This window comes from Equus asinus, chromosome 10, assembly GCF_041296235.1.
Source record: "Equus asinus isolate D_3611 breed Donkey chromosome 10, EquAss-T2T_v2, whole genome shotgun sequence".
Lineage (NCBI taxonomy): Eukaryota > Metazoa > Chordata > Mammalia > Perissodactyla > Equidae > Equus > Equus asinus.
Window position 1 is genome coordinate 68,262,054 of NC_091799.1, and position 26,642 is coordinate 68,288,695.

At 37.6% G+C, this 26,642-nt stretch overlaps 1 protein-coding gene across 2 annotated transcripts in view; it reads left to right on the top strand.

Annotated features, from left to right (window-relative positions):
- The window catches only part of CDC20B (cell division cycle 20B), a 58,329-nt gene that overhangs the window by 24,196 nt on the left and 7,491 nt on the right, over positions 1–26,642 (top strand). Inside the window, exons 4-11 of one of the 2 annotated variants that reach the window (XM_014860336.3) lie at positions 2,171–2,301; positions 5,260–5,353; positions 11,404–11,520; positions 15,650–15,846; positions 16,957–17,051; positions 19,100–19,325; positions 24,409–24,534; positions 25,042–25,159. In XM_014860336.3, coding sequence (XP_014715822.3) covers positions 2,171–2,301; positions 5,260–5,353; positions 11,404–11,520; positions 15,650–15,846; positions 16,957–17,051; positions 19,100–19,325; positions 24,409–24,534; positions 25,042–25,159 — 1,104 coding nt within the window. The remainder of the gene's footprint in view (positions 1–2,170; positions 2,302–5,259; positions 5,354–11,403; positions 11,521–15,649; positions 15,847–16,956; positions 17,052–19,099; positions 19,326–24,408; positions 24,535–25,041; positions 25,160–26,642) is intronic. The other variant, XM_070519652.1, reaches the window with a different exon arrangement.

Below are 26,642 nucleotides of genomic sequence, written 5' to 3' on the forward strand. Positions count from 1 at the left end.
TGGGGAAGGGGCACCAAAGCCCTGATGTGGTGGGCAAGGATACAGGATCAACAAGCTCTCTTTCTAAAATATGTAACTCTCGTTGGGGCACAGCCTTTTCTATTCCCATCTTTCGGAAGCAAAACTTGCCACTATCATCTAGTGATTTAATTTCTGTTCTCCCCTTTCAAAATCCTAGGCCACGTAAATCATTATCTTATCAGCATATTTAAGACAAATGTTAACAGCGGTGCTCTTTTCTCAATGACATTAGACACAATGAGACAGTGAAGTCCAGTAGACTATAGGACTGAAATGAAAGGGAGCCCAAATCATTTTTAAACCAATGATATTCCCATGTAATGATGAGTATCTATACTGAAAGTTGCTGGTTGAATGAGTAGGAAATACAGGGTTGTAAGAAAGGTCACCGTTATGGCCATCTTCTGAAAGAAATCTTTTGTATCCCATTATAACTGAGGGGTGATTTTTATGCTGATTGTTTTAAAGGAATTTCTGGCTAAAATTAGGGGATCCTTTTTCCTTTCTAAACCTTAATTATTTTTTTTTTAAAGATTGGCACCTGAGCTAACATCTATTGCCAATCTTCCTTTTTTTTCCTTCTTCTTCTCCCCAAAGCCCACCAGTACATAGTTGTATATTCTTGTTGTACATCCTTCTGGCTCTGCTATGTGGGATGCCGCCTCAGCATGGCCTGACGAGCGGTGCTAGGTCCGCGCCCAGGATCCAAACCGGCAAAACCCTGGGCTGCCTAAGTGAAGCGTGTGATCTTAACCACTTGGCCATGGGGCCGGCCTCTCTAAACCTTAATTAATTTATTGGATTTTTTTTTTTTTGTAAGGCATTGCATGAGAAATTCAGAATTCTAAGAGACAGATTATTGGTCAAAAGGACTTTAAAAGAAAGTCTATTTTGTACTTCAGCTAATACTGTGTATTAATAAGATACATTGGTTTCTCACTGCTTTGCTGGTGGGGTTTCTTTCATTTTTGCTTCAGAAGAGTGAATACTGAAGATCCTCCCATCTAAAGGGGATGTATGCAGAGAGGTTCCCTTGCAGACATGCTCTGTAAGCAAAACCTAAGAGGTACCTGCTTCCTTAGGCTGCTGGACCCGACCTCTTTGTTGATAACTAGGATAATTGTCAGTACTAGCATCCAACTGCAACTTTTTCTTTCTCATTTGAGGTTCTGAGAGCTGGCTTCTTCTCTTCTATACTCATCTACAAATAGCACAGCAAACAAGCATGCATCATTTCTCAGGACAAAGAGCAAGTTCTAAAACTTTGCAGATATTTCCTGTTTTCATCCTCCCTTTCCCTTTGATGTAAGCTGTATTTCTTGGATTTTGGATAGCCCAGACTCGAGGTGCTGGGCTTTAGGAACATTAACGACAGTTTATCAAGCCCATGTTTGTCCAAGTGAAGAAGGGATTGCCATGTTACAAAAGGCCAAGGTTTTCCAATAGTCCCTTGGGCCCTCTGATGATCAAGTAAGTGATATGGCAGATACTTAGTTTTAGAGGATGACTCAATCTTGAGAGCTTTCTTAATCTTGAGAAGAGAATAGATATGAATAATAATGATGCAAATAACATTGACTCTTCTATTAGTTTAACAGAAAGTATTTCAATGCTGTCATCTCAAATTAGCCTTACAACAGCTTTCTGCAATAGGAAGAGGGAGAGGCAAAATGACTTGCTCTTGATCATGTAGTTAATATAGATGATTGGCAAAGCAAGCATCCCATAGTGATGTCCTGGCAGGATGATCATAGCCTAGGCAAACCAGACACTCTTGGCTCTATCACTTTAAACTACTGAACTGTTTGTTTCTAGTCTTCAAATGTGCAATATGTTCTTTCCATGCAGAGATAAAGCATTTCTTCGGCTGCTCTTGCAGTTGGGGTCAGGCCTTTAATTTTGGCATTTCCATTTGATTTAGCTCTGGAACCCATTGATGTAGTTTTTCATCCAGTGTTCACTTATGAGCCCAGTACTCTGGATAGGGCCCTGTGCCCTTCCTCCTCCCTGCTGCCCCAGGATTTTGGAGAGACAAGGGCATGTGTCCCCACATTTTGTTCTACTGTGAAAGATGCCATGGGCTGACCTCCAGTCAAAGTGATTATCGTGTTTTAAAAACCAAGTTCAAAGCTAAATGTTTTTCTGACAGGATCCTACGAAGAACCACGGAATACCCCCATCAAAGGAAATTTCGAAACAAATTACTCTGCTCTCCGTTTTGGCAAGGCACCTCATGCCCTGGACAGAGGCTGGAAGGAAAACATTGCCTCAAAAGGCCAGGTAGGTAAAGAGAGAAAACTGAAGATCTCTTATCTTGAGAAGCTAGACAACAGAGTCCCAAATGCGAGGAAAGAGCTATCTTAGCTGCTCTTGCATTCAATGAGGAAATGATGAATTCCTGATAGAAAAAATGAATGAGTGAAGGACACGAATAGAAGTGCTTCATAAAAGAAATAAAATAGCCGACAAATAGACAAGAAAGTATTTAGTAAGTGTGGATCAAAAGAGTGAAAATGAGAATAACCATCAAAAAGGTAAAGATTGAAAATACGTAAAATTATGCATACTGTGGTATGCTTTTTCTAGCCAAAAGATCTCTTGGGCCATCATTTCCAACCATTTGGTGACTTGATTTGTCCTTTGGAGTCTTTCAGGATAAGTTCAATTTTTCCTTTATAAAGTGGTTTTTTAAACATTTCCCCTAAGTCTTTGTTGTTGTTTGTTTGTTTCTTGACTCAGTTTATTTAGTTCTTTTAGGTATCTCTTATTTATTATGGATTTAAGATCCTAGGAGTTCACCCTAAATCCTTTGGGCATATTAAATATCAGCAGCATGTTTTCAAGTTTATCAAAGGCAATGAAGAGCCCCTGAAGAAATCAATTTTCATTTAAAAAGCTTTGAACTAGGAAAGTGTAAGTTCTCAGTTTAGGCCAAATTACTCATTTAGTGTGTGCCTCCAGTGTTTGGCATATATATCTTGCTAGAGGAACAATAAAATATTGTGAATGTAAAACTTTGATTATTTAAACTCATATGCAATTGGAAACACATGTATTAAAGCAGGTCTTTTGCTGGGTGATTTATTGTTGGGTAAGGTTTGGGGATGGGGATGGCCAGGGAATTCTACTGAGGTAATTGGGGCACTGTTGACCTCATGCCCAGGCTAGGGCATTAGCACCACTGTCCTTTCCACTCTCTTGGAGTTTTTACTGCCCCGTCCTGCAGGACTTCCCTTTTCCTTCCTCTTATGCTCTTTGGTAACTGGTGGCAGCAAAGTTGGTGACTCTGCGAGGTCATAATGGTGTCAGCAAGTTACCATTGTTACAGCAATTGTTATCCAGCCAGAACATCGTTACAGCGTCACTGAAGAACCAGGGTAGGAGATCATGGAAACTGTTTTACTACAGTTATGTGCCGCATAATGACGTTTTGGTGAATGATGGACTGCATATATGATGGTGGTCCCATAAGACTAGTACCGTATAGTCTAGGTTTGTAGAAGATTATACCATCTATGTTTGTGTAAGTACACTCTATGATATTCACACAATGACAAAATTGCCTGACAGTGCATTTCTCAGAACATATCCCCATTGTTAAGAGACACATGACTGTACTGTATCTAGAGCATTTGTTGTCATGAATAATCTGAAGTCAAACAGCATCAAGAATGGTGAAGAAACAAAGTGAGGACTTTCACCTTGATAGTAAATGTGTGTCTTCATGTGGTTCTTAGAGATCATCTGGAGGGTGCTTTCCCAGTGAAAGCCTACATAGCTGTGGAGACGTGCAGAATTCTCATATCCAGTCAGCTCTATGCCACGTTGCTCATTTAAGTCATAGTAGATCTCGCCTAGGGAAGAGCACTCCTGGGTACGTTGAACAGAAGCACACTGTGCTGGACAATGCCTTGGTGAGCTTTGTGGTAACTACGGGATTCTGAAGAAGCGAGTCTGTGAAGAGAGACAGTGAGCTACTGGCCAGCAGGCCACTTTAGGAATGTTATTTTATACCAGTGATTCTCAACTTGGGGTATTTTGCTCCCCAGGGGACATTTGACAGGATCTGAAGACATTTTTGATTATCACAACCCAAGAGGAGGGCATCTAGTAGATAGAGGCTGGGGATGCTGCTCAACATCCTATAATTCACAGGAGAGCCCCCACAATAACAAATTATCTGCCGCCAAGTGCCAACAGTGCTGAGATTGGGAAACTCTGCTTTATACTTAATGTTCTGCTTTGAATACCTCAAAACCCATGATTTACTTGACTGGCAATGCCTGTTATGTGACATAATATTTGGGAAGAATACCAAAATTTCAAAATGATGCCTGTCAGAGAGACTTCTGTCTGAATTACGGTAATCCAGTGATTGTTGTACATTTAAGATGAAATATATTGTTGTGAAGAAGAAAAAAGAATCTTCTCTTCTTTAACTATTCACTATTACATTTTTAGAAAATTCTGACAAATACTTTTCTTTACCCTTATTACTAATTTTCTTATCTGTTTTTGATTGAAGTTGGATATGAGAATGTCAGAAGTGCTCTTTATGTACTGGTCCAAAGAAACAGCAACCAGATTTTTTTGCTCATGGAAATTTAGGCAAACTATTTAAGATCTCTGGGACTTGATGTTCCCATTTTTAATGGTGTTAATGGACAAGAACATTTAAGATGATTTAGTTCAATCCCAATGTATTACAGATGAGGAAAATTGAAGCCCAGAGAAAAATCTCAGTAACAGACTGAGGGAACATCTCTGAGTTGAGTGCTGAGAGGCACCCCTTGAAAGAAACCTTTCTTGAGAAAAGTAGCCTTACTAATGATCAACTTTATTATGTTGGGAAAGTCTTTTAATTTCAGAAAGTATTCGAGATATCATGACATTTCAGCTCTTGTAGACTTTGATGATATCACTGGTCTATGGTTGATTTGTGGGCTAAAAGGATTTTTAGGCTAGAAGGATAAATGAGGATTTTATTCTAGCTGAGTAATACCTGCCCTATGGAGTTGTTGGAAAGGTTAGAAATAATATATGTAAAATGCTCAGCACTGTGTTTATTACATGGTGGTTAGATAATGAATAATAACAATTATTATGGTGTTGGTTTTGATAATGTGGAATCTTTGAACTTCCTAGTGAATTATCAGTTTTAGCTCTGTATCATACATCACATCTGAGATGTACAAATATGTTTCTAAAGAATTATTCTCTTTATGTGTTTGTTTTCAGAAATGCCTAAATCAGCTATTTTCAACCCAGAAGGTGGCTCACCAGGTGAATGGGAAAATGCAGCTCTGTGAGCAATCCCAATGTGTTTGGAAAGGTATGGGCCAAAGATTTTCAGTTTGTCTTTTCCTACCCTCCTCTCTCCCTGCATCTTTCATTTCTTCTTCATCTTAAAATATATTATTTTTATATTTACTAGACTAAATCAATATAATTGTAAAATTTAGATAATTCTCATAATTGTCTGCTTTAACCATCCCCACCCCCAAGTCCCATTTCCCAGAGGCAACCGCCCTTAGCTCTTCGAGCTAGTCCCCCTGGTATTTACACCTATTTTCTAAATAATATTTGTAAACTACTATTTCTTCGATTTTAGACTTTATCATGACTTTCTAGCATAGTAGGGAAGAACTTATTTCTCCTCCTGCCTCATTCACTTCTTTCAGTCGACTTATATCACACTTTTAAGAGGCAAAATTAGTAGTCAATGTTTACATCACATTACACTACAACTGTTATTCACTGCCAAGCCCAATAGTGTACTATAACTATGCCGCTTTTCTAGGGTAACTCTTTGTTTTTCTTGAAGTTAAAAAGTTACTTTATTTTTTCACTTACTTGATGCCTATGAAACCAAGACTATTTCCCCCAAATGCGCCCATGTTTTGTTCCAAAGCTATCAATGACCTTTTGCATGTATCCGCCCATATCAGTTTGTGTTTTCCATGGTGACCTCCCACCCAAGCCTGTTGAACAGGCTGCTCCCTTGGGAGTTGCACAGTTGTAATTCTGGGTCTTTTCTCTCATGTTAAACCCACTATTTCCTAGCAGCTGTGCTGTGCTCTTTCTGGGTTTGCTGGTCTGAAATGTCCTTATTCTACCCTTATACTTGATTCATAGTTTGTCTGGCTGTAAATTCTAATTTCACTTATAATTTTGAAGTTATTGCTTTATTGTTTTCTAGCGTCCACTATTGCTGTTGAGAAGTCATCTGCTATTGTGAATTCCTGTGCTCTGTATGCCACCTGCTTTTTCTCTCTGGAAGCTCTTAGGAAAATCTCTTATCATTAGTGTTCTAAAATTTCATAATAATAAGCTTGGTGTGCTTTTTTTTTTTTTGAACTCGTAAGTGAAAAGCCTATTGGTGGATCTTTTCAATCTTAGAGACCAGCTTAGTTCTTGGAAAGTTTCTTGAATTATTCTTTAGAAATTTCTTTACCTTTGTTTCTTGTTTCTTTCTTTCTGAAATTATTATGTTGGTCCTTCTGGATTGACTCTCTAATTTTCTTGTTTTTTTCTATTCTATTTTTCATGTCACTGTTTTTTTTTCCCTTACCTTCTAGGTGGTTACGTCAACCCTGTCCACTAGCCTTGCTATTAAATTTTTTATTATGGCTATCCTAGTTTTAATTTATAAATTTCTTGTACATTTAAAAAATTTTTTTTAACAGCATCCTCTTCATGCTTTATGGATATACTATCTTCTCTTATTTCTCTGATAGTATTATTTGATAGATTTTGGAAATATTCCTCTTCTCCATGAGTTGTCTTTCTTTGCCTTAGTTTTTTTCCCTCCCTATTTGTTTAGATTTCTCCCTTTCAACATAAAAGCTTTCTGAAATGTGTGGTGTTCTGGAAATAGTACCGGGATAAAGAGGTATGGGCTACTCAAATCAGTATAAAGATTTTTACTCAATCTCTAATTTTACAGGCACCATATATCCATCTCCATGGTGCCTGGTGTTCTTGAGTTAAGAGATTGTTATTTTTTATTTGTCCAGGGAATAAACATCTGGTTTCTTCTGGCATGTGCACGTGTGTATGTGTGTGTGTGTGTGTGTGTGTGTGTGTGTGTTTTGGTGGCAGCATTAAGATTTCAAGGGGAGGATGTTGGAGGCAGAGACTCATTGAGAGGTCCTTGGAATATTCTATATAGGGCTCTTAATTCCTTTAAGGGGATTTAAAGTATGAAATGGATCCCATATAAGCCAAGTAACTGATCTTAGACAAGTAGATCACTGGTACAAATTTTATCCAGGTGCTGTGTATATAAAGTTCTTCTTCGTGTCTTATTCATATCTGATAAGACTGAAACTTCAGAGTAAGTGTACCAATTAGGCCTAAAGCTGGTGGGGATCTTTGGATGGTGATGCCATGAGTGTATCAGGGCAGCTCTGCAGCCATGTACTGGGGAGAGAATGGTTACTGTTGCAACTTCCAGAAGATCCTCCTTCTGTGCTGCATTTAAAGCTCCCAAAGTCAATTTTACCTTGAGCCCCACATATTCTCCTTCCAACTTTCTCTCTCCATCTTGGAAGTCTTTGTGTTATTTATGAAATTGTTATCCTGGTTGGAAAGTAATTGATTAGGTGCCTGAGTTTTGTGAGAGAAGCTTGTTGAGAGAGCTCATTTCATTAATGTCAAGGAAACTTGCCTGTTACATTTCCCTCTGTGATAAGTTCTGGTGAGCAAATCCATTGAGTGCTTTGTGAGGGTCTCAAATATAAATGTGAACAACAAAGAGAAATCTTTAATGCTAAAGTATACCTCTATTTTTACATTCTATCCTAATTTGTCATTTAAAATTGTTTTTGGAAATTTTCTTTTAAAAAATTATATAGATAATACCAAGATACACACTTTTTCCATCTAGAACTTTGTGCAGGTTTACTCCTCAAGCCTCTGTTTCCCAGCTGTGTAAAGGGGACAAAAACAGAGTTAGATGCATTGAAATGAGCACAAAAAGTTTCAAGCCTGCTGAGTATTCTTTTGGAGGTTTGGGAATGTACAATTGGGGTGAATGAGTGACACTTATCCTTTTCTTCTTTCTTCTTTTCTTTTGGATGATATTTAAAAAAAAATCAAAATAAAATATTTGGGGACATGTCTTCCTTTAGCTCTCTAATCTTCTTTTGATCTGACCAGCAACAAGTTTGTGTTTTTGTAAGATGCTAAATATTTCATGTAGAACAAAAATTACATATTCTATCAAGGCAGAGAGAATGTACTTATATTTATATTATTCTGGTATCTTAGAATATATATTTGTATATACATACATGCACCACATAATGATGTCTCGGTCAACTATAGACCGCATGTATGATGGTGGTTCCATAAGATTAGTACCATAGAGCCTAGATGTGTAGTAGGCTGTGCCATCCAGATTTGTGTAAGTACACTCTACGATGTTTGCATAGTGATAAAATAATCTAACAACACATTTCTCAAAATGTATCCCAGTCATTAAACGATGCATGACTGTATATAATTTTTTTGCAAAAATTTTGGGTTCACAGAAAAATTGAGCAGAAATTACGGAGAGGGGGGCCATATATCCCCTACCCCCAGCACAGCCTCCCCCACTGTCAACATCCCACACTAGGATGGTACATTTATTATAGTTGATGAACCTACATTGACACATCGTTATCAGCCAAAGTCCATAGTTTACATTAGGGCTCACTCTTGGTGTTGTATATTCTATGGAATTTGACAAAGGTGTAATGACATGTATCCACCAGTAGAATAAAGAGTAGTTTCACTGCTCTAAAAATCCTTTGTGTTCCATCTATTTATCCCTCCCTCCTCCTCTAACCCCTGACAAGCTTCTCACTGTCTCCATAGTTTTGCCTTTTCCAGAATGTTACATAGTTGGAATCATACAGCATGTAACCTTTTCAGATGGGCTTCTTTCACTTAGTAATATGCATTTAAGTTTCCTCCATGTCTTTTCATGGCTTGATACCTATTTCTTTTTAGCACTGAATAATATTCCATTGTCTGAATGTACCACAGTTTATTTATCCATTCACCTATTAAAGGACATCGCTTGCTTCCAAGTTTTGGCAATTATGCATAAAGCTACTAGAAACATCTGTGTGCAGGTTTTTTTGTGTGGACATAACTTTTCAACTCATTTGAGTAAATACCAAGGAGTGTGATTGCTGGATCATGTGATAAGAGCATGTTTAGTTTTGTATGAAACCACCAAACTGTCTTCCAAAAGTGGCTGTACCATTTTGCATTTCCGTAAGCACGTGTTGTTCCACGTCCTTATCAGCATTTGGTGTTGGTGTTGTCAGTGTTGGATTTTGACCATTCTGATACGTGTGAAGTGGTGTCTCGTTGTTTTAACTTGCAGTTCTTTAGTGACATATGATGCTGAGCATCTTTTCTATGCTTCTTTGCCATCTGTATATCTTCTTTGGTGAGGTGCCCAGATCTTTTGCCCATTTTTAAATCAAATTGTTTGTTTTCTTATTGTTTGCTTTTAAGAGTTTCTTTGTATATTTTGGGTAATAGTCCTTTATCACATAAATTTTTTGCAAATATTTTCTCCCAGTCTGTGGCTTGTCTTCTCATTCTCTTGACGTTGTCTTTCACGGAGCAGTGGTTTCCAATTTTGATGAAGTTCAGCTTAGCAATGATTTCTTTCGTGGATCATGCCTAGTGTTGTATCTAAAAAGTCAACGCCAAGCCTAAAGTCATCTAGATTTTCTCCTATGTTATTTTCTAGGAGTTTTATAATTCTGTGTTTTACTTTTAGGTCCATGATCCATTTTTATTTAATTTTTGAGAAGAGTGTAAGGTCTGTGTCTAGATTCATTCTTTTTTTTTTTACATGTGGATGTCCAGTTGTTCTGGCACCATTTGTTGAAAAGACTGACTTTTCTCCATTGTGTTGCCTTTGCTCCTTTGTCAAAGATCAGTTGACTATATTTGTATGTGTCTATTTCTGGGCTCTCCATAGATCCGTTGATGTATTTGTCTATTCTTTCACCAATACCACACTGTTTTGTACTGTAGCTTTTTAGTAAGTCTTAAAGTCAGAGAGTGCCAATCCTTCAACTTGGTTCTTCTCCTTCAATATTGTGTTGACTATTCTGGGATTTTTACCTCTCCATATAAATTTTAGAATCAATTTGTCAATATCCACAAAATAACTTGCTGGGATTTTGACTGGGATTGCACTGAATCTATAAAGTTGGGAAGACATGACATTTTAATGATATTGAGTCTTCTTATTCATGTACATGGAATAACTCTCCATTTATTTCGATTTTCTTTGATTAGAATTTGGAGTTTTCCTCATATAGCTCTTGTACATATTTCATTAGATTTATACCTAAGTATTTCATTTTTTGGCGTACTAATGTAAATAACATTGTGTTTTTAATGTGAAAGTCCAACTGCTCATTGCTGAATTATAAGAAAGCAATTGACTTTTGTATGTTAACCTTGTGGCCTGCAACCTTGCTATAATCACTCGTTAGTTCCAGGAGTTTTTTGTTGATTCTCTAGGTATTATTATTTTGTAAAATCTTTAGTGTTTCTTTTCTGGTAGTGCTTGAGTATTTCTAGTAAGCTTGCAGTTCTTTCCACAGCTGCACATTTCAAAGCTAACAATGAGGCTATGAGTAACAATTTGGCTTCTTGGTATAGCACTGTGGAACTCTCATGCTTTTATCAGAAGTTATCTGGTCATAGAGACCACAAGTCACCTAGGTGGGGTCACTTCCTGTTGATCATGTCATTTTCAGTTTGATCATAGGTCAAGTGGTTGGAGAGATGAAAAGACAGTGGTCTGTGGTTTAGACTTAGTGGGGTCTTTTGATGAGAATTAAAACTGAACATAAGATATAATCGTGAACCCAGATAATCATGGGTAATACAAGCCAAAAGTAATTTTGTGTGCTCTGGTACACAAACAGAGAGAGAAAGAGCCAAGATCAATGAATCAACAAATATTTATTGACAAAGACTCAGAGTGGGATTTAGGTCTAGCGGGTAGTTGTGGATGTGATAGACATATGGATATGCAAAAATTACTTTTATTTTAAAATCTTTGAGTAAATATTCAAAGCAAGATGTAGTGTCTCTGTGTGCTCCCCACAAGATCTGTCATTACATTTTGGTTTGGCACTCAGTGATTTTTGTTAGAAAATGCTATTGAATATTTAAAAAATGTATTTGTTTAAATTAATACTGAAGTTTTCTTTTTTCCCTTTCTTCCCCCTGCAACTTGTAATTCAGTTTTATTACAATACCACTTTCTTTTTCACTTTGTTATCTCTTAATATCTGAAAGGATAAATATTATGTTTCCAGGATCATAGAGATGTGTGGAACTGTTTGTTTCTTATAGGCTGCAGAGATGGAGTCAGAGATGAATCCTTCTATCTTAAAAGGTTCAGTGATACAAACTCTTCCATACTCCAACCAGAGGTGAAGATTCATCTTACTGGTTTTCGAAATGACTACTGTAAGTTACTGTTTAGATCATGAAATGAAAAGTTGGTCCTGTGCTCTGCCATAAACTTGAAACTTGATTCTGGAAGAACCAGATGGGCCTTTGCTTCATGTCCAAATAGTGTACCATCCAAATATGATTAAATAGTTGATTTTTCCTTGTGCAATTTTTATGTTCAGGAATGGGTATTGTTGGTATTGGAGGGGCATGAGAATATACATTTTGTTTTACTATATTAGAATGAACTGTACAAATGGTAGCCTTTTCTTATGCATATATTTTGAAGCTGGGTAAATCTAATCAGTCAAACAACCACAGTGGGTTTTCTTGTTATGTGCCTAGCTTGTAAGTAAGTTGGAAAGACAAGACTAACCCACATGTAACTGCTACCAACATGCCAATGTAAAATATAAATAATAAACTGTGCATTATAAGGAGATATAAGGATTAGGGAGCTCAATGATCTTTGGAGTTGTCTAGAAAGACTTTGTGGAGATACTCAGAGTTGAGCTGGGTCTTGAAAGATGGGTAGGATTTGGAGGGGGTGTAGGAGAGAATGTAGAGCATTTTCAGTGATGTTAACAGCATGAGCAAAGGCAGGATGTTGGTAATTAATGATAATTAATGGCAATGAAGAGGATATATTGGGAACTGTTGAATATGTAGGTGAATGCAGATTATGGAGAATCAAAAGTTGGGTGTAGATTTTTATATTTGCTGTGGGAGTTGTTGACTATGAAGAAAATCAAAGGAAAATTCATGGCAGAGGATGCAGAATGCATTCAGTAGGAGAGAGCTACCAAAAGGTAAGGGACTTTTTTCTCTCCATGAGGAAAAATACCTGGAAAGAGGGATGAATTTAAGATTATTTCAAGTTTTTGAAGCAGGACAAAGGTGATGTCACTGGGAAGACAGGTTAGCAGTGAAGTGCTTTGGGGAGGAAAGACCATTCTTGCAATATTACATTTGAGGGGACAGTGAGACATAGAAGAGGTTCCAGCAGATCATTAGAAGTGAGGTTGGTAGTTGAAAAGAGAGGATAAACTAGAGGTCAGATAGTTATGGCTGAGGCCAAGAGCCAGTGTGTGATCTCCTGGTGAGGGAGAAAGGAGCAGAGGGAAGGGGTCTGGGTTTTGTGAACATTCACAGAGAACAATGAGCTGGAAGAAGCGGAATCATTCAAGGGAACAGTTCTCCTACTTTTCTTCTCCTATAGCTCCTTCTCTAAGAGACTTTATTGTCGTGACCAATGACAGTTGGAGGAGACATTTCAAGAGATGTTTAAAAAATACCACACTCATATTTTAAAAAAAAAACCTTTTGCGGGGCCAGCTCCGTGGCCGAGTGGTTACGTTCCCGGCTCCGCTGTGGCGGCCCAGGGTTTGCATCCTGGGCCCGGACATGGCACTGCTCGTCGGGCCACGTTGAGGCGGCGTCCCATGAGCCACAACTAGAAGGACCTGCAACTAGGATATACAACTATGTACGGGGGGTGGGGGAGTTGGGGAGATAAAGCAGGAAAAAAAAAAAAAAAGATTGGCAACAGTTGTTAGCTCAGGTGCCAATCTTTAAAAAAAACCAGAAAACCTTTTGCTCCCACTTCGCCTTCAAACCATAGCCCCTTTTCTCTCTTCCTTTTGACAGCAAAACTTGTCAAAAGGTGTCTGTATTCACAATTTCCTATTTCTCTCCCCACATTGTCTTTGAATCCCCTCTAGTCAGGTCCTTAAAATTTTTTTTTTAAAACGAAATATAGTTGATACACAGTATTGTATTAATTTCAGGTGTACAACATAGTGATTCAATATTTATATATATTATGCAATGATCATCCTGATAAGACTAGTAACCATCTGTCATCATATAAAGTTATTACAATATTGTTGACTGTATTCCCTATGCTGTAAATTACATCCCCATGACTTATTTATTTTATGACTTAAAGTTGTACCTCTTAATCCCCTTCACCTATTTTGCCCTTCCCACACCCTCCTCTCATCTGGTAACCACCAATTTGTTCTCTATATCTATGAGTCTCTTCCTATTTTTTTTTTTGTTCATTTGTTTTGTTTTCAGATTCCACATATAAGTGAAATTATACAGTATTCTTCTTTCTCTGCCTGACTTATTTCACTTAGCATAATACCCTCTAGATCCATCTAGGTTGTTGCAAATAGCAGGATTTTACTCTTTTTTTATGGCTGAGTATTATTCCAATATGTGCGTGTATATGTATCTACATGTATATACCACATACCACATCTTATTTATCCATTAATTTACCAATGGACACAAGTTGCTTCTGTATCTTGGCTATTGTGAATAATGCTGCAATGAACATGGAGTGCATATATCTTTTTGAATTAGTGTTTTATTCAGAATTTTAATAAGGATTATTTTAATAGGGATTGCATTGAATCTGTAGATTACTTTGGGTAGTATGGACATTTTAAGAATATTAATTCTTCCAATCCACGAGCATGGTATATCTTCCATTTATTTTTGGTGTCTTCAATTTCTTTCATCAATGTCTTATAGTTTTCAGTGTACGGGTCTTTCACTTCCTTGGTTAAATTTATCCCTAGGTATTTAGTTCTTTTTGGTGTCACTGAAAATGGGATTTAAAAAAAAATTCTCTTTCTGCTAGTTTGTTGTTAGTGTATAGAAATGCAACTTACTTCTGTATATTTATTTTGTATCCTGCAACTTTGCTGAATTCATTTATTAGTTCTAATAGTTTTTTGGTGGAGTCCTTAAGGTTTTCTATATATAGCATCATGTCATCTGAAAATTGTGATAGTTTTAATTCTTCTTTTCCAATTTGAATGCCTTTTGTTTCCTTTTCTCGTCTGATTGCTGTAGCTAGGACTTCCAACACTGTTGGTATATTTGTCTTAGTTAGGTTCACAGCTTAAGTTTTCTCTTGCCTTCCGTGGATGGTGTTCCAAATCTCAGATCAGTTTCTTAAGCCTTGACTATGCTGGTTTGGGTCTCTCTCCCATGTATGTGGATCAGAGTCTAAGCTGAGACTTGTCTGGATGTTTCAAAACTTAGTTCAGTTCTCAAAGCCTTTACTAAGTTGATTTGAGTTTTCCTTGCTGTTCTTATGTGACTTCAGGGTAAAGCTGAGTTGTGTGTGGGTTCATACACTGACAATAAGAGGATGCCTTTCTGTGGCTCTCTCCCTGCAAGGACTTTCCTCTCGCACTTTGGCCATCTTAGGCTCCTTTCCATGGTTCCTCTGACCAGAAAGATGGTGGGCTTTCTACTAGAGCTTGAGCTGCCGGTGCTAATCCATGACTGGGGCCCAACCTCAGGGCAAAGCCATGTGAGAAAAAAAGTGGGAAACTCACCCCTGGGCAGCTTGCTTCTCCAGGTTTTGACTCCTTCACTTAGTTTACCTGCTTTTACTTATTTTCCAGAGTTCTCAGATGTTTGTTTTTTATATTTTGTTCAGAGTTTACAGTTGTCATTAGTGGGAGGGATGAGTTGTAGGGGGCTTAGACCGCTGTATTAGAACTGGTGTGCTTCATAGTTTCGTACTGATATGTGTCAATCAGGATAGGAGTTTCTGTCTTATAAGAAATAAGATAGGGTAGATTTTAATACGTGGTCATATAAATATGGTTTCTTTTAGCAGTCAAAGCTTTCTTATAGTGTAAGCTAGAGAATACTACTAAGAACTCTTAGGTATCATAAATAAGCCAGTGACCACCTGTTCTAGATATACTGTAGTTGGGTGGTATTTTAGGTTAGAAATGATGGTGACATCTCCCATGGATGTCCTAGGTCCAAGGATGTCTCCATAAGAACTACGTGCTTTTAATTTCAGTAATCTGTTAGATGAAATCCATATATACTAAAAATGGCAGATGAAACTGCCAAGTTTTCTGAATGCCTTTAAATAAGTATAACTGAGCATAAATGGTAAGTGTTATTGCTTGTTAGACTGTGAAACAAGTTTCTATTCCAGTTTTCATTTTTGAACTTCTAATGATCTGGTTGGATTCGTGATTCTGTTTTCCAAGTGACCATGGGGAAAGTAGTAATCTTTGTCTTCTTCCTATAAATAAAGTTGTTTACTTGAAAATATTTTTATTTGGCTGCATAATTACCCTAATTTGAAATGCTTTTCTTGTAGATCTGAATATCCTAGACTGGAATTTTCAAAATCTTGTTGCTATAGCCCTTGGATCTTCTGTATGCATCTGGAATGGGGAAAACCACAATGGGATTGAAAATATGGACTTAAATCTCACTTGTAACTATGTATCTTCTGTGTCCTGGATAAAAGAGGGAAGCTGCCTGGCAGTTGGCACCAGCGAGGGAGAAGTGCAAGTACTGGACAGTTTTTTCTTTCTCATAATGTGTTCTGTGTAATTGCTAGATAACTAAAATCGACTTTTACTAACAGGTTAATACAAAAGAGAGAAACTATATTGGGTGTGTACTTGAAGCTACGCGGGATGAGAGGATATACCATTCTGGTTCTTTTCTGAATGGCATTTCATGAGCACTTTGGGGTACTCTGCTTAGTTTTTCCACACAATCTTTCTTTTTGTCACATATCCTTTTTTTTTAGTCTTTTCTCTGAAACTAAAGTTGAGCTTGTAGAATCTCCAGTTTTAGGACTTTGGAGAGAAGAAGACAACCTTTCACTTCTCCTTTCTCACCTCAAGCCATGATCAGGAATAGAATTACTTAAAATGAGTGAATTAAAAAAATATGAATTTTTAAATTCATTTAGAAAAGGATTTTTTTCTGATAGGCTTTGTGAAATGGAGATTTACCAAGTTTCCATCAATCTATCTAATTTCTTATTGTCATTATTATTGTTTTTTAGCAATAGTGTGAACAATATTCCTCATGTATTTGATGACTTTGTGGGGGGCCACAGATGGCTCTCACTGCTTTCTCATCTCTGCAGTGATGTTGGATACTGTGAAGGTTATGTCCTGATTTCTTCTTACACCAAAGTTCTCATTCCTCATATGGGTCAGAATATCATTTATAGTTGGCAGGAAAGGAGTCCCTTAGCAGTAAATGGAAATCCTGACTCTACAAAGTGTCTAGGTACCCAAATTTTGTTGTAACTGTAGGTAGATTTCCAGGTTTGAAATTTCAACTATTTAGAAGGAACCAGAAGTGTGATAGTGATTCTCCACTCATGGCTGCCCACTGAATTCACGTGGAGAACTTTAAAGTAAATGCCATATCCCCAGGTTCTACCCCCATCATTAAATAGAATCGCTAGCATCCATAGCACACTCCCTAGGTGATCCTAATATGCAGACAGGGTTGAGAACTGCTGACTAGGGTTAAAGGTGCTGAACTTTCACTTGGTTCAAGGACTGGCTATCTTAGCATTAATTGGCTATCGGGCTTTTCAGAAGACAGCGGACTGTGAACATATCAGTGCTGCATAACTCTGCTTGTTCACTTTTTCAGTTATGGGATGTGGTAACTAAAAAGCGGCTGAGAAATATGCTTGGTCATTTGTCTGTAGTTGGGGCTCTGAGCTGGAATCACTGTATCCTCAGCAGGTAAGAAGCATTTTCTTGGAACGAATTATATTTGTACCACCAATTGATTAGGGGGGGCTGAGTGAACAGAACCATAATATTTAAAACCAAAACTGAAACAAAAATGAAACAAGACGAGACATTAGTTAGTATCAGTTATGATCCTACCCTCTCAGGCATTCAGATCTTCTGGTGATGGAGGTGGTGCAGCGGCCACGTGTACCGTGGTGGCTGTGTGCCCACATCATGTGCTAGTACTGCAATGTGAGGTGCAGGATTCACTAAATTGTTCAGACAAAATGTAAAACTTTGTTTAAGCGAAAAGTTTCTCTGTTCCAAATAATACTTACTAGAAAGATATTTGGTTGCAATTAAGTATTTATTGCTACCAGTATCAATAATTTGAATATATTAAGCTTTCTGGGGCACATTTCCAATTCACAGACCCACAGAGGTTAGAACTGAAAGTAGCCTCAGAGATAACCAGTTCATTGGTTCTCAAACTTGACCATGCATCAGAGTTACCTGGAGGGCTCCTTAAGATACAAATTGCCGGCCTCACTCCAGGAATTTTTGATTCTGTAGGTCTTACGGTATGCCGAGAATTTGCATTTCTAATTTTCTAAGTCATGCTGATGCTTCATCACTTTTGAGAACTACTGATTTAGTCTAACTGCTTCTTTTTAACCGGAAAAGTTGCGACTGTCCCTATGATCCTACATAACTGATTTAAATATATTTTGCTTTTAATAATAGCCATTCATTTTTGTACTGTATTTCTTAAGGTAGATTTAAGTTAAATTAATTCCAAAGCCTTTTGCAGTTTTTTAAAGTAGCTCAGATGTAGATTTGAGATTTTAATACTTTGTGATTGTAGGCCAAACTTAAAACCACTTACGCAAAACATCCTATAAAGGCCTAAATATTTACCCTGAGAAGTTGTTGCTGTCAGGTCAATTCTAGACTCAGGTTCCTTTTGGAGTCTCAATTGTTTAAGTTTAGTTTCAGTACCCAGGAGGAATATGAACAGATCCTTTCTTACAATAACAGCAGCTAACATTTTTGAAGTACTCTGTGCCAGGCATGGTGTTGTGCTCTTTATGTACGGAATCGTGTTTTAATTCCTGCAATAAGACTGTACAGTGGTTTCTTATCTCCCCCACTTTTGATGAGTAGCCTGAGACACTAGCCTGAGGTCACCTGGTTAGTATAAGGGAAGAGTCAGCCTTTGAACCCAGGTGGGCTGGCTGCGGAGACCATATTGTTCATCAGAATGCTATTCAGTGTTGTGCCTGAATAGTTTTTAAAAATATGACACTGAACTTTGAGAAATTTCAGAAAGAATTATAGGCAGTCATTTACTTGCTCCTTGGAGAAAATTAAATTAGTTCGGAAAGAGTTCATTATCTTTGACAGAGTGACAGGATCTTTATTGTTTGGATCCAAATCATTGAGAGTGAGCAGAGATGTTATCCACTGACTTTGAATCATTGCGGTTTGCTGTGACATTCAGATAGCTTCATACTCTTTTCAGATATTAGCAGCATTAGCAAAACTAATAGTGGATCTATGGATCAATAGAAAAAGGAAATAATAAATTTCTATGTCTAACATTTTACTATAAGTGTGTGTGTGTATATATATATATATATATACACACACACTAAAACCATTCATTGAGATAATATGAAATATTCTGAATTCCAGAAAAGTAATATTTCCTAGGTCCAGCACATACACTACTACCTGAGAAAATCTGGTAATCTTCTAAATTTATCTTTTCCGTGGCTGCCTGCATCATGTTAAAGTCATTATAGACATCTATCAAAGGATATCTTCTCGATATCCAGATTTGAAACTCTGCCAGACAAATCTATTTGACTTGTGAAAAGAATCACCGAGCCAGAATACTCTATCCTCCTTAACCCAAGGAATGCCTACTGTCTTTTGAATCTTTCCTAAGGGGTCTTTCAGTAGTTTGAACTATGTTTTCCTTCACATTTTCAAATGTCTATGTAGTATTGGGGCTCGAGTTTTCTGTCATAAAGCTGCCCCTTTCCTCTGTGCAGTGGGTCGAGACTGGGCCGTGTTTATCACCACGATGTTCGGGTAGCCCAGCATCATGTTGGAACACTTCACCACAAGCAAGCCGTGTGTGCTCTGAAGTGGTCACTTGATGGCAGGCTGCTTTCCAGTGGCTGTAGCGATGGACTGCTGACCATATGGCCCCATGATCCAGGTGTGAGTGCACAGGGTCAACCACTAAAAGTCATACCCCAACCTACGGCAGTCAAGGTAAGAAATCCCACAGTTTCTCGGTTTCCCTTTACTCTGAGGCCAGTAGATCTCCTTCACACATAAAAACAAATCCTTAAGCCAATATTTGGAGATTTGCTTCCCCCAGAATTTGTTTTGGATTTTGCCATCACTCTCCTGGAAGACAACCCTATTTATACTCCCCATGTGTCAGATTTTTTTGGTTGTAAGTGACTGAAACTAAAGTCAAGCTTGAGCTTAAGCAAAATAGTAAATATATTTTCTCGTGTAACTGAGGAATCCTGGGTACATACAGCTCTTTCAAATATTGGCTGGATCCACGGTCTTAAATAATGTCATTAGAATCCTGTTTCTTTAGCTCTTGGCTCTGCTTGTCTCCGTTTAGTTTCATTCTTCATTCAGACTCCATTTTGTGGGCAAGATGGTTCTTGACAGCTTCACATTCAGACTCTCCCAGATAGGAGCTGATAAGAAAACATTGTTCCTTATAACTCTGGTAGAAAAGTCCTAGGCAGGACTCTGGTCTGGCTTTGGTTGCATTCGCATCTTTCATTTGATAATTGTGACCAGAGAGATGGGCACGCTGACTGCCAGGCCTGGGTCATGAGCTCACACCCAAGAAAGGAGACCCATTTCCGGAAGAGAGAGGGAAGGTGCGATAGAGTTAAACCAATACTCTACCACACTCTGCATAATAATTTCTTATTTCTCTGTGTTTTAAATTCTTATTTCTAGTAAAAAAAAAAGTCCATACTTTCCTTCCTTTGGTGTCATAGATGTATGTCTTGGCCTTAACATAGTCTTAGAATATTTTTCACTCGTAAAGCAAGGAAATGATTCTACTTTATTAACTACAAACAGATTTATTAGAATAAGACCTTAAAAGTTATCATAAAATTTCCTGATATAGGGTAGAATATACAGTGCCTACTGCTACTGTGTAGTACTGGCCCAATAGCTTTAGCTTGTGGTTTTTAATGTCCACAGACCTTGAGAATGATTTTAGGTCCAAATTACCATTACTAATGACTTGAAAAAAATCTAGGAGAAATGTATGTAAAATATTCTGTCTGCAAACAAAATAAAAAAGCAAAAATAAAGCAAAACAAAAAGCCAAACAAAACAAGTTACCTTCTTAAATGGCTTGTTGTCAGAAATACAATGAATTGAGCTAAGAGAGAGTTTCTGGAAACCTGAGCAAGCCAAGCCTCACGGCAGCTAATCCCTGGGGAATCACAGTAACGGTCACCAGTGTGTGTCTCTTCACACTCACCACTGTGTAGCCAATTGGTACAGCAGGAGTGGACTTCAGAGGTTGACGTCTGTGTGATTCCTCTCAAGATGGAGCTTCTAGTTTTTCCAAAACAACTTGTTTATAGTAAAAGCTAATTGGAAGTAGGGTATTTAAAAAAATTATTACTAATAAATATAAAAAATACTGATATTCATCACATGGTAAAACGGGGCCATGGGCTCAGGGGGACTTCTGAGCCTCTTGAAATTCTATGCAAAATTTTGCGTTTACTGAAGTAGCCGTCTTATCCAGCCCAGTCAGTGGTATGTAGCTGAATGATAATTTGAAAAAGACAATTAAGGCGGGTAGGAAATGATACATACATATTGTAAATATTTTATTTTGACTGAAAACTTTAAATTGTATGTTTATTCACAATACAAGGCCAAGGTCTTTACTTTGAATGTAGGTTGGCTGATCAGAGTTCTTCATTGTCTTTCTTGTGTGAATTATAGCCGTATTTCATTGTGTAAGATTTCTACTCATGATATCTATGTTGATTACCTATTGCCATGTAACAAATTACCCCAAAACTTAGTGGCTTAAAATAGCAATCATTTTATTATGTTTTATGGTTTCTTTGGGAAAGGCTGGTCTGAGCAGTTCTGGCTCAGGGTTTCTCATGTGGTTGTAGTTAGGCAGTGGCTGAAGCTAAAAGTGCTGGGCACTGGAGCAGTGTTGGCTGGCCAGGCATCCTTCCCTCTTCGTGTAGTCTCAGAGCTTCTCCACATTGTTTGGACTAGTTTGGGCTTCCTCACAACATGGCAGCCTTAAGACGGTTGAACTTTGTGGTTCAGGGCAATAGAGCCAGTGCTTCAGAGAGCAAGGTGAAAGTGGCATAACCTTTTATAACCTAGTTTTCAGAAGTCTTGCAGTGTTATTTTTGCTGCTGTTGGTTGCAAGTCACAAGTTCCCCAGATTCAAAGGAAGGGGAATGAGATTCTATCTATTGATGGAGGAAATGGGCAAAGTTCTAGAAGGACATGTGGGATAGGCGATTTAATTTTTATCTCCAAGTAGCCTTTAAGTCAGGATGAAATTAGTGTACTCATTTGATGCTGTTGTTGTAAAAAGTTACAATTATTTGGAAAACTTTATGTCAATAGTTCTGAAGCTTGGAATTACCTAAAAAATCAGTTGTCAGAAACAAAAGACATATGCCAGAATATATTAATTATAGTGTTCTTTACAAAAGCAAACACTTAGAACACATGAAAAACAACGAAAATCCCTGTCAAAGTCCCAATAACATTTTTTACGGGAATAGAACAAAGAATCCTAAAATTTGTATGGAATGACAAAAGGCCCTGAGTAGTCAAAGGAATCCTGTGAAAAAAGAACAAAGCTGGAGGTATCACACTCCTTGATTTCAAAATATACTACAAAGCTATAGTAATCAAAACAGCATGGTACTGGCAGAAAAACAGACACACAGATCCATGGAACAGAATCAAGAGCCCAGAAATAAAACCCACATCTATGCACAAGTAATTTTTGACAAGGGAGAACATACAAGAACATACAAGGGAGAAGGAAAATCTCTTCAATAAATGGTGTTGGGAAAGCTGGACAGCCACATGCAAAAGAATGAAAGTAGACCATTATCTTATAAAATTGACTAAAAATGGATTAAAGAATTGAATTTAAGACCTGAAACCATAAAACTTCTAGAAGAAAACATAGGCAGTACACTCTTTGACATTGGTCTTAGCAGTATCTTTCTGAATACCATGTCTCACCAGGGAAGGGAAACAAAAGAAAAAATAAACAAATGGGACTACATCAGACTAAAAACCTTCTGCACAGGAAAGGAAACCATCAACAAAATGAAAAGACAACCTAAAAATTGGGAGAAGTTATTTATAAACCATCTATCTGATAAGGGGTTAATATCCAAAATATATAAAGAACTCATACAGTTCAACAACAAAAAAACAAACAACCCAATTAAAAAATGGGCAAAGGATCTGAACATTTTTCCAAAGAAGATATACAGATGACCAAAAGGCACATGAAAAGATGTTCAACGTCACTAATTATTAGGTAAACGCAAATCAAAACTACAATGAGATATCACCTCACGCCCGTCAGAATGGCTATAATTAACAAGATAAGAAATAAGAAGTGTTGGAGAGGATGTGGAGAAAAGAGAATCCTCATACACTGCTGGTGGGAATGCCAACTTGTGCAGCCTCTATGGAAAACAGTATGGAGATTCCTTAAAAAATTAAGAATAGAACTACCGTATGATCCAGCTATTCCACTTCTGGGTATTTATCCAAAGAACATGAAAACACAAATACGAAAAGATATTTGCACCCCTTTGTTCATTGCAGCATTATTCACAATAGCCAAGACTTAGAAACAACCTAAGTGCCCATCAATGGATGAATGGTTAAAGTAGATGTGATAGATATATATATACACATTGGAATGCTATTTAGCCATAAAAAGATGAAATCTTGCCATTTGTGACAACATGGATGGACAACATGACATTTCTAAGTGAAATAAGGCAGATGGAGAAAGTCAAATACCATATGATTTCACTCATAAGTAGAAGATAAAAACAACAAACACATAGATACAGAGACTAGATTGGTAGTTACCAGAAGGGAAAAGGGGATGGGGGAGGATGAAAGGAGTGATAGGGCGAATGTGTGCAGTGATGGATGGTAATTGGTCTTTGGGTGGTGAACATGATGAAGTCTACACAGAAATAAAAATATGATGATTTACACCTGAAATTTATATAATGTTACAAACCAATGTTACCTAAAAAAAAAAGATGAAAAAAAAAGAAGTGCAGAACAAACCCCCTCAAACAGTTAAAACAAAACACGTAAAAAACAACAACAAACAAATCCTCTCCTCTCCAAAAACTTCAACTCAACCCAATGCAAACCAAACCAAAATAAGTAAGAAATCAACCTGAGTCCAGCATTAGAACAAAAATTAGAGTACAATACCGTAATGGATATTATGGGATTATTAAAAATCTTAATCATGAAAAATATGTTAAACATGAAAAACTGTTTATATAATAAGTGAAAAACAACAGGAAAATAAAAATGTGTACACTATGTTTAGTACTTTATAAAATATTTTTACATATAGATAATATGAAATAGTGAGAATTGTTACCGAGATGATTGATAAGGTTATACAGATAAATATAACTGAAACAGTTGTTAAAATTTTCTTTAAAACTATTGTTTCTGGTCATTGTAGTTATCAATATAAATGTGCAATACTAAGTCCTATTTTTCAGAATTAACTATAATAATTTACAAATAGATAAGTAAATAAAAAGCAGTTTCATTTTCTGAATTGTATTAGGAGTTGAAATGCATGAGACTTTTTGAGTTGTGAGCAATCATGTATAGCTCTGTTTTGTCTTCTAGTCTCTTCTCTGACCTGGAACCTAAAGACACAGGTAGACAAACCAGAGAAAGGTTTCATTTCATAACCAGATTCTAAGGACACATGTCAACTACTCTGGCAGCAGATTTTGCCCCATAGGATGTGTTGAATGTAGTTTTTCAAACATATAATTGTGTGATTTTTCTATGTTTAAAATGTTTCCAATTGTTACCAAAATTTGAGGAAGGCATCTAGTAGGTAATTTCTAGTCCCCCAGGAGTAATCTCTTGAGAGTGCAGCTGCTCCTGCCTTTGGGTCAGAGACGTCCAGGAGAGCTGCGATGGGTGCAGACCTCTGGAACTTCTGCCTGCCTGAATTCATCACGTTCACAAGTTCACCTCCTCCAAGGCTGACCTGTCTGTGTGACTATTTGGAACTTTAAAGGCCATGAATTGGTGTCCCTGGCAGTCTGCAGTTCTTGCTGTTGGAGGAGGAATGAAGGATGGACACTTACACATCTTGGACATAAATACTTGGCGGAGCATCCAGACCCCAAGCACAGACTCCCAGGTAAATGTCTCCTCTGGAGTTTGCCTTCATTCTGGTCTTCTAGAATCTTGTGAAAATAATTTATGATAGAGCATAGGACCTAAACACGCCTCTTTATACCTGCTGAGTCCATGAGGATTTCAGTTCTTGGAAGTTTCTTTTGGTAAAACTTTCATATGTGAGTCTAAAGTTAATTTAACTTGTGTATCCTCTTTTTTCCCCCTCATTTCCCTTCTTTCTCAGCACTACTTTGACTGTGAAACTTGACAGTGGTCCGACTACGCCTGGACAATGATCATCATCCACTTAAATTCGTAGATTTATTGCACCTAAGACTATTTGTATATAGCCCTTTGTTACGTTGGGATAAACCTTCCTAGAACTGATGTAATTCCCTTAACACCCTAGCCCCAGCTGTGGACTGGAGGATGGATATGGACAGAGCATACTGCCTAGAATCAGTTTGAAATATATTTGTAATGAATCAGGAATTGCCGTAATTCTTTATTTTTTGGGTTATTATTACAGATTTGTTCCCTAATTTGGCTACCTAAGACAAAGGAGATTGCAACTGGCCAAGGTACTCCTAAGAATGATGTGACTGTGTGGGCCTGTCCTGCTCTGGCCAAGTCAGGTGGATTTTTTGGTAAGTAAATAGGTGAGTTAAATGTAGCTATAGCAATGGGAACTGTCATTTATGAGAAAAGCCCTGAATGAAAGATTTTCTTCTTTTGGTTCTTTTAAGTATATATTTCATCATAGGAAAAAGGCCTACACCCACCACACCTCAGGGGGTGTATAGATGAGTGTTTCTGAATTTCACTAAGATTATTCATCACTGTCATTCATCATTGATGTGTCTTCTTCTCCTTGCACACATGTATGGATGATGCAGTGACAATCATGAAAAGTTTTTGAACTGTGTTTTTGAACTGTGAAGTTACCATCATAACTCATCTTTCCTTGTTTTGGAGAAGAACCAGCAGTGCTAGAATGCTTGGGAGATAAGGAAATATGAAGAGGGTGAGACATTGTTCTGTGTGGGGAGGCCACTAAAGGTCATGAGGTCTGGTGAGCCTCTGCACTTTCAAGGCTAACAACTGTTCTTTCTCAGTGTAGTTCTGTAAACATTTACTGAGTATTTCTTGAGAGCAATCCCCCATTATGGGGAACAAGATGAGACCTTGTCCCCAAGGGTCTTAAATCCTCTTGGGTGCAATCTGGACTGTTAAAGAGGTTCAGGGGTTAGTAGGTATCTCCTTCCACCCAGCCCTGGGAAATAGGAAGACAGGTGTTATGGTTAATGAAGGAACAGAGCACTGGCATCCAATCTCTTGATCTCTAAGAACATATCCTATCTTCTTTCCACTGAACTTGTCTCCTGGTCAATCTGTGGAGTTTATTTATCTAACATTTATTTATCAAGTATCTACTATGTGCCAGGCACTTTTTGGGGTGTTACACAGGTGAACAAGACAGACAATATCCTTGCCTTCATGGAGCCTACACTTTTGTGGGAAGAAACAGACAAAAACCCAAATATATACAATATTAGATAGTGATAATGCTCTGACTCTCTTTGGAGATTCTGAGAATGTTATTTGGCAACAGAAAGGCTTCTTGCTTCTGTTGGTCAGTCTGGTTGGACCTCTGGTTAGCTTCAGAATGCCCTTTATATCCTTAAGCTTTTATACTATGTGACTTGGTAAGTAAAAATACAGGCAGCTCTTGACAGAGCCACTTTGATGGCCAGGCATGAGTGTTGGAGGAGCATGAGTTGATCCTTTGTGTATTTTTAATCATAAGACATGCAATTCACTGGACTTTTTCTGACTAGAAAAATATTTTAAATCAAGCCTTCAACCCAATTCTTTACAAAATTGCAATTCCAGCAGCTAGGTAGACCCTTCAGCTAGGTGAGGGAGTCTGATAGATACTCAAATCAATTTGCTGTTGCTTGGAATAAAGATTGAACTTATCAGGTACGTTTCCTTGTTTCTCTGGCCTTAACAGAGATCTTTAGTTCTTTAGTTTTAATGCCTTGTGAATTTTTTTCATTGATACCAGACAGAATTCCAAATAGTACATTTGACCTTTTCTCCTTCTCTTGAAATATTTGTGGTTGGAGG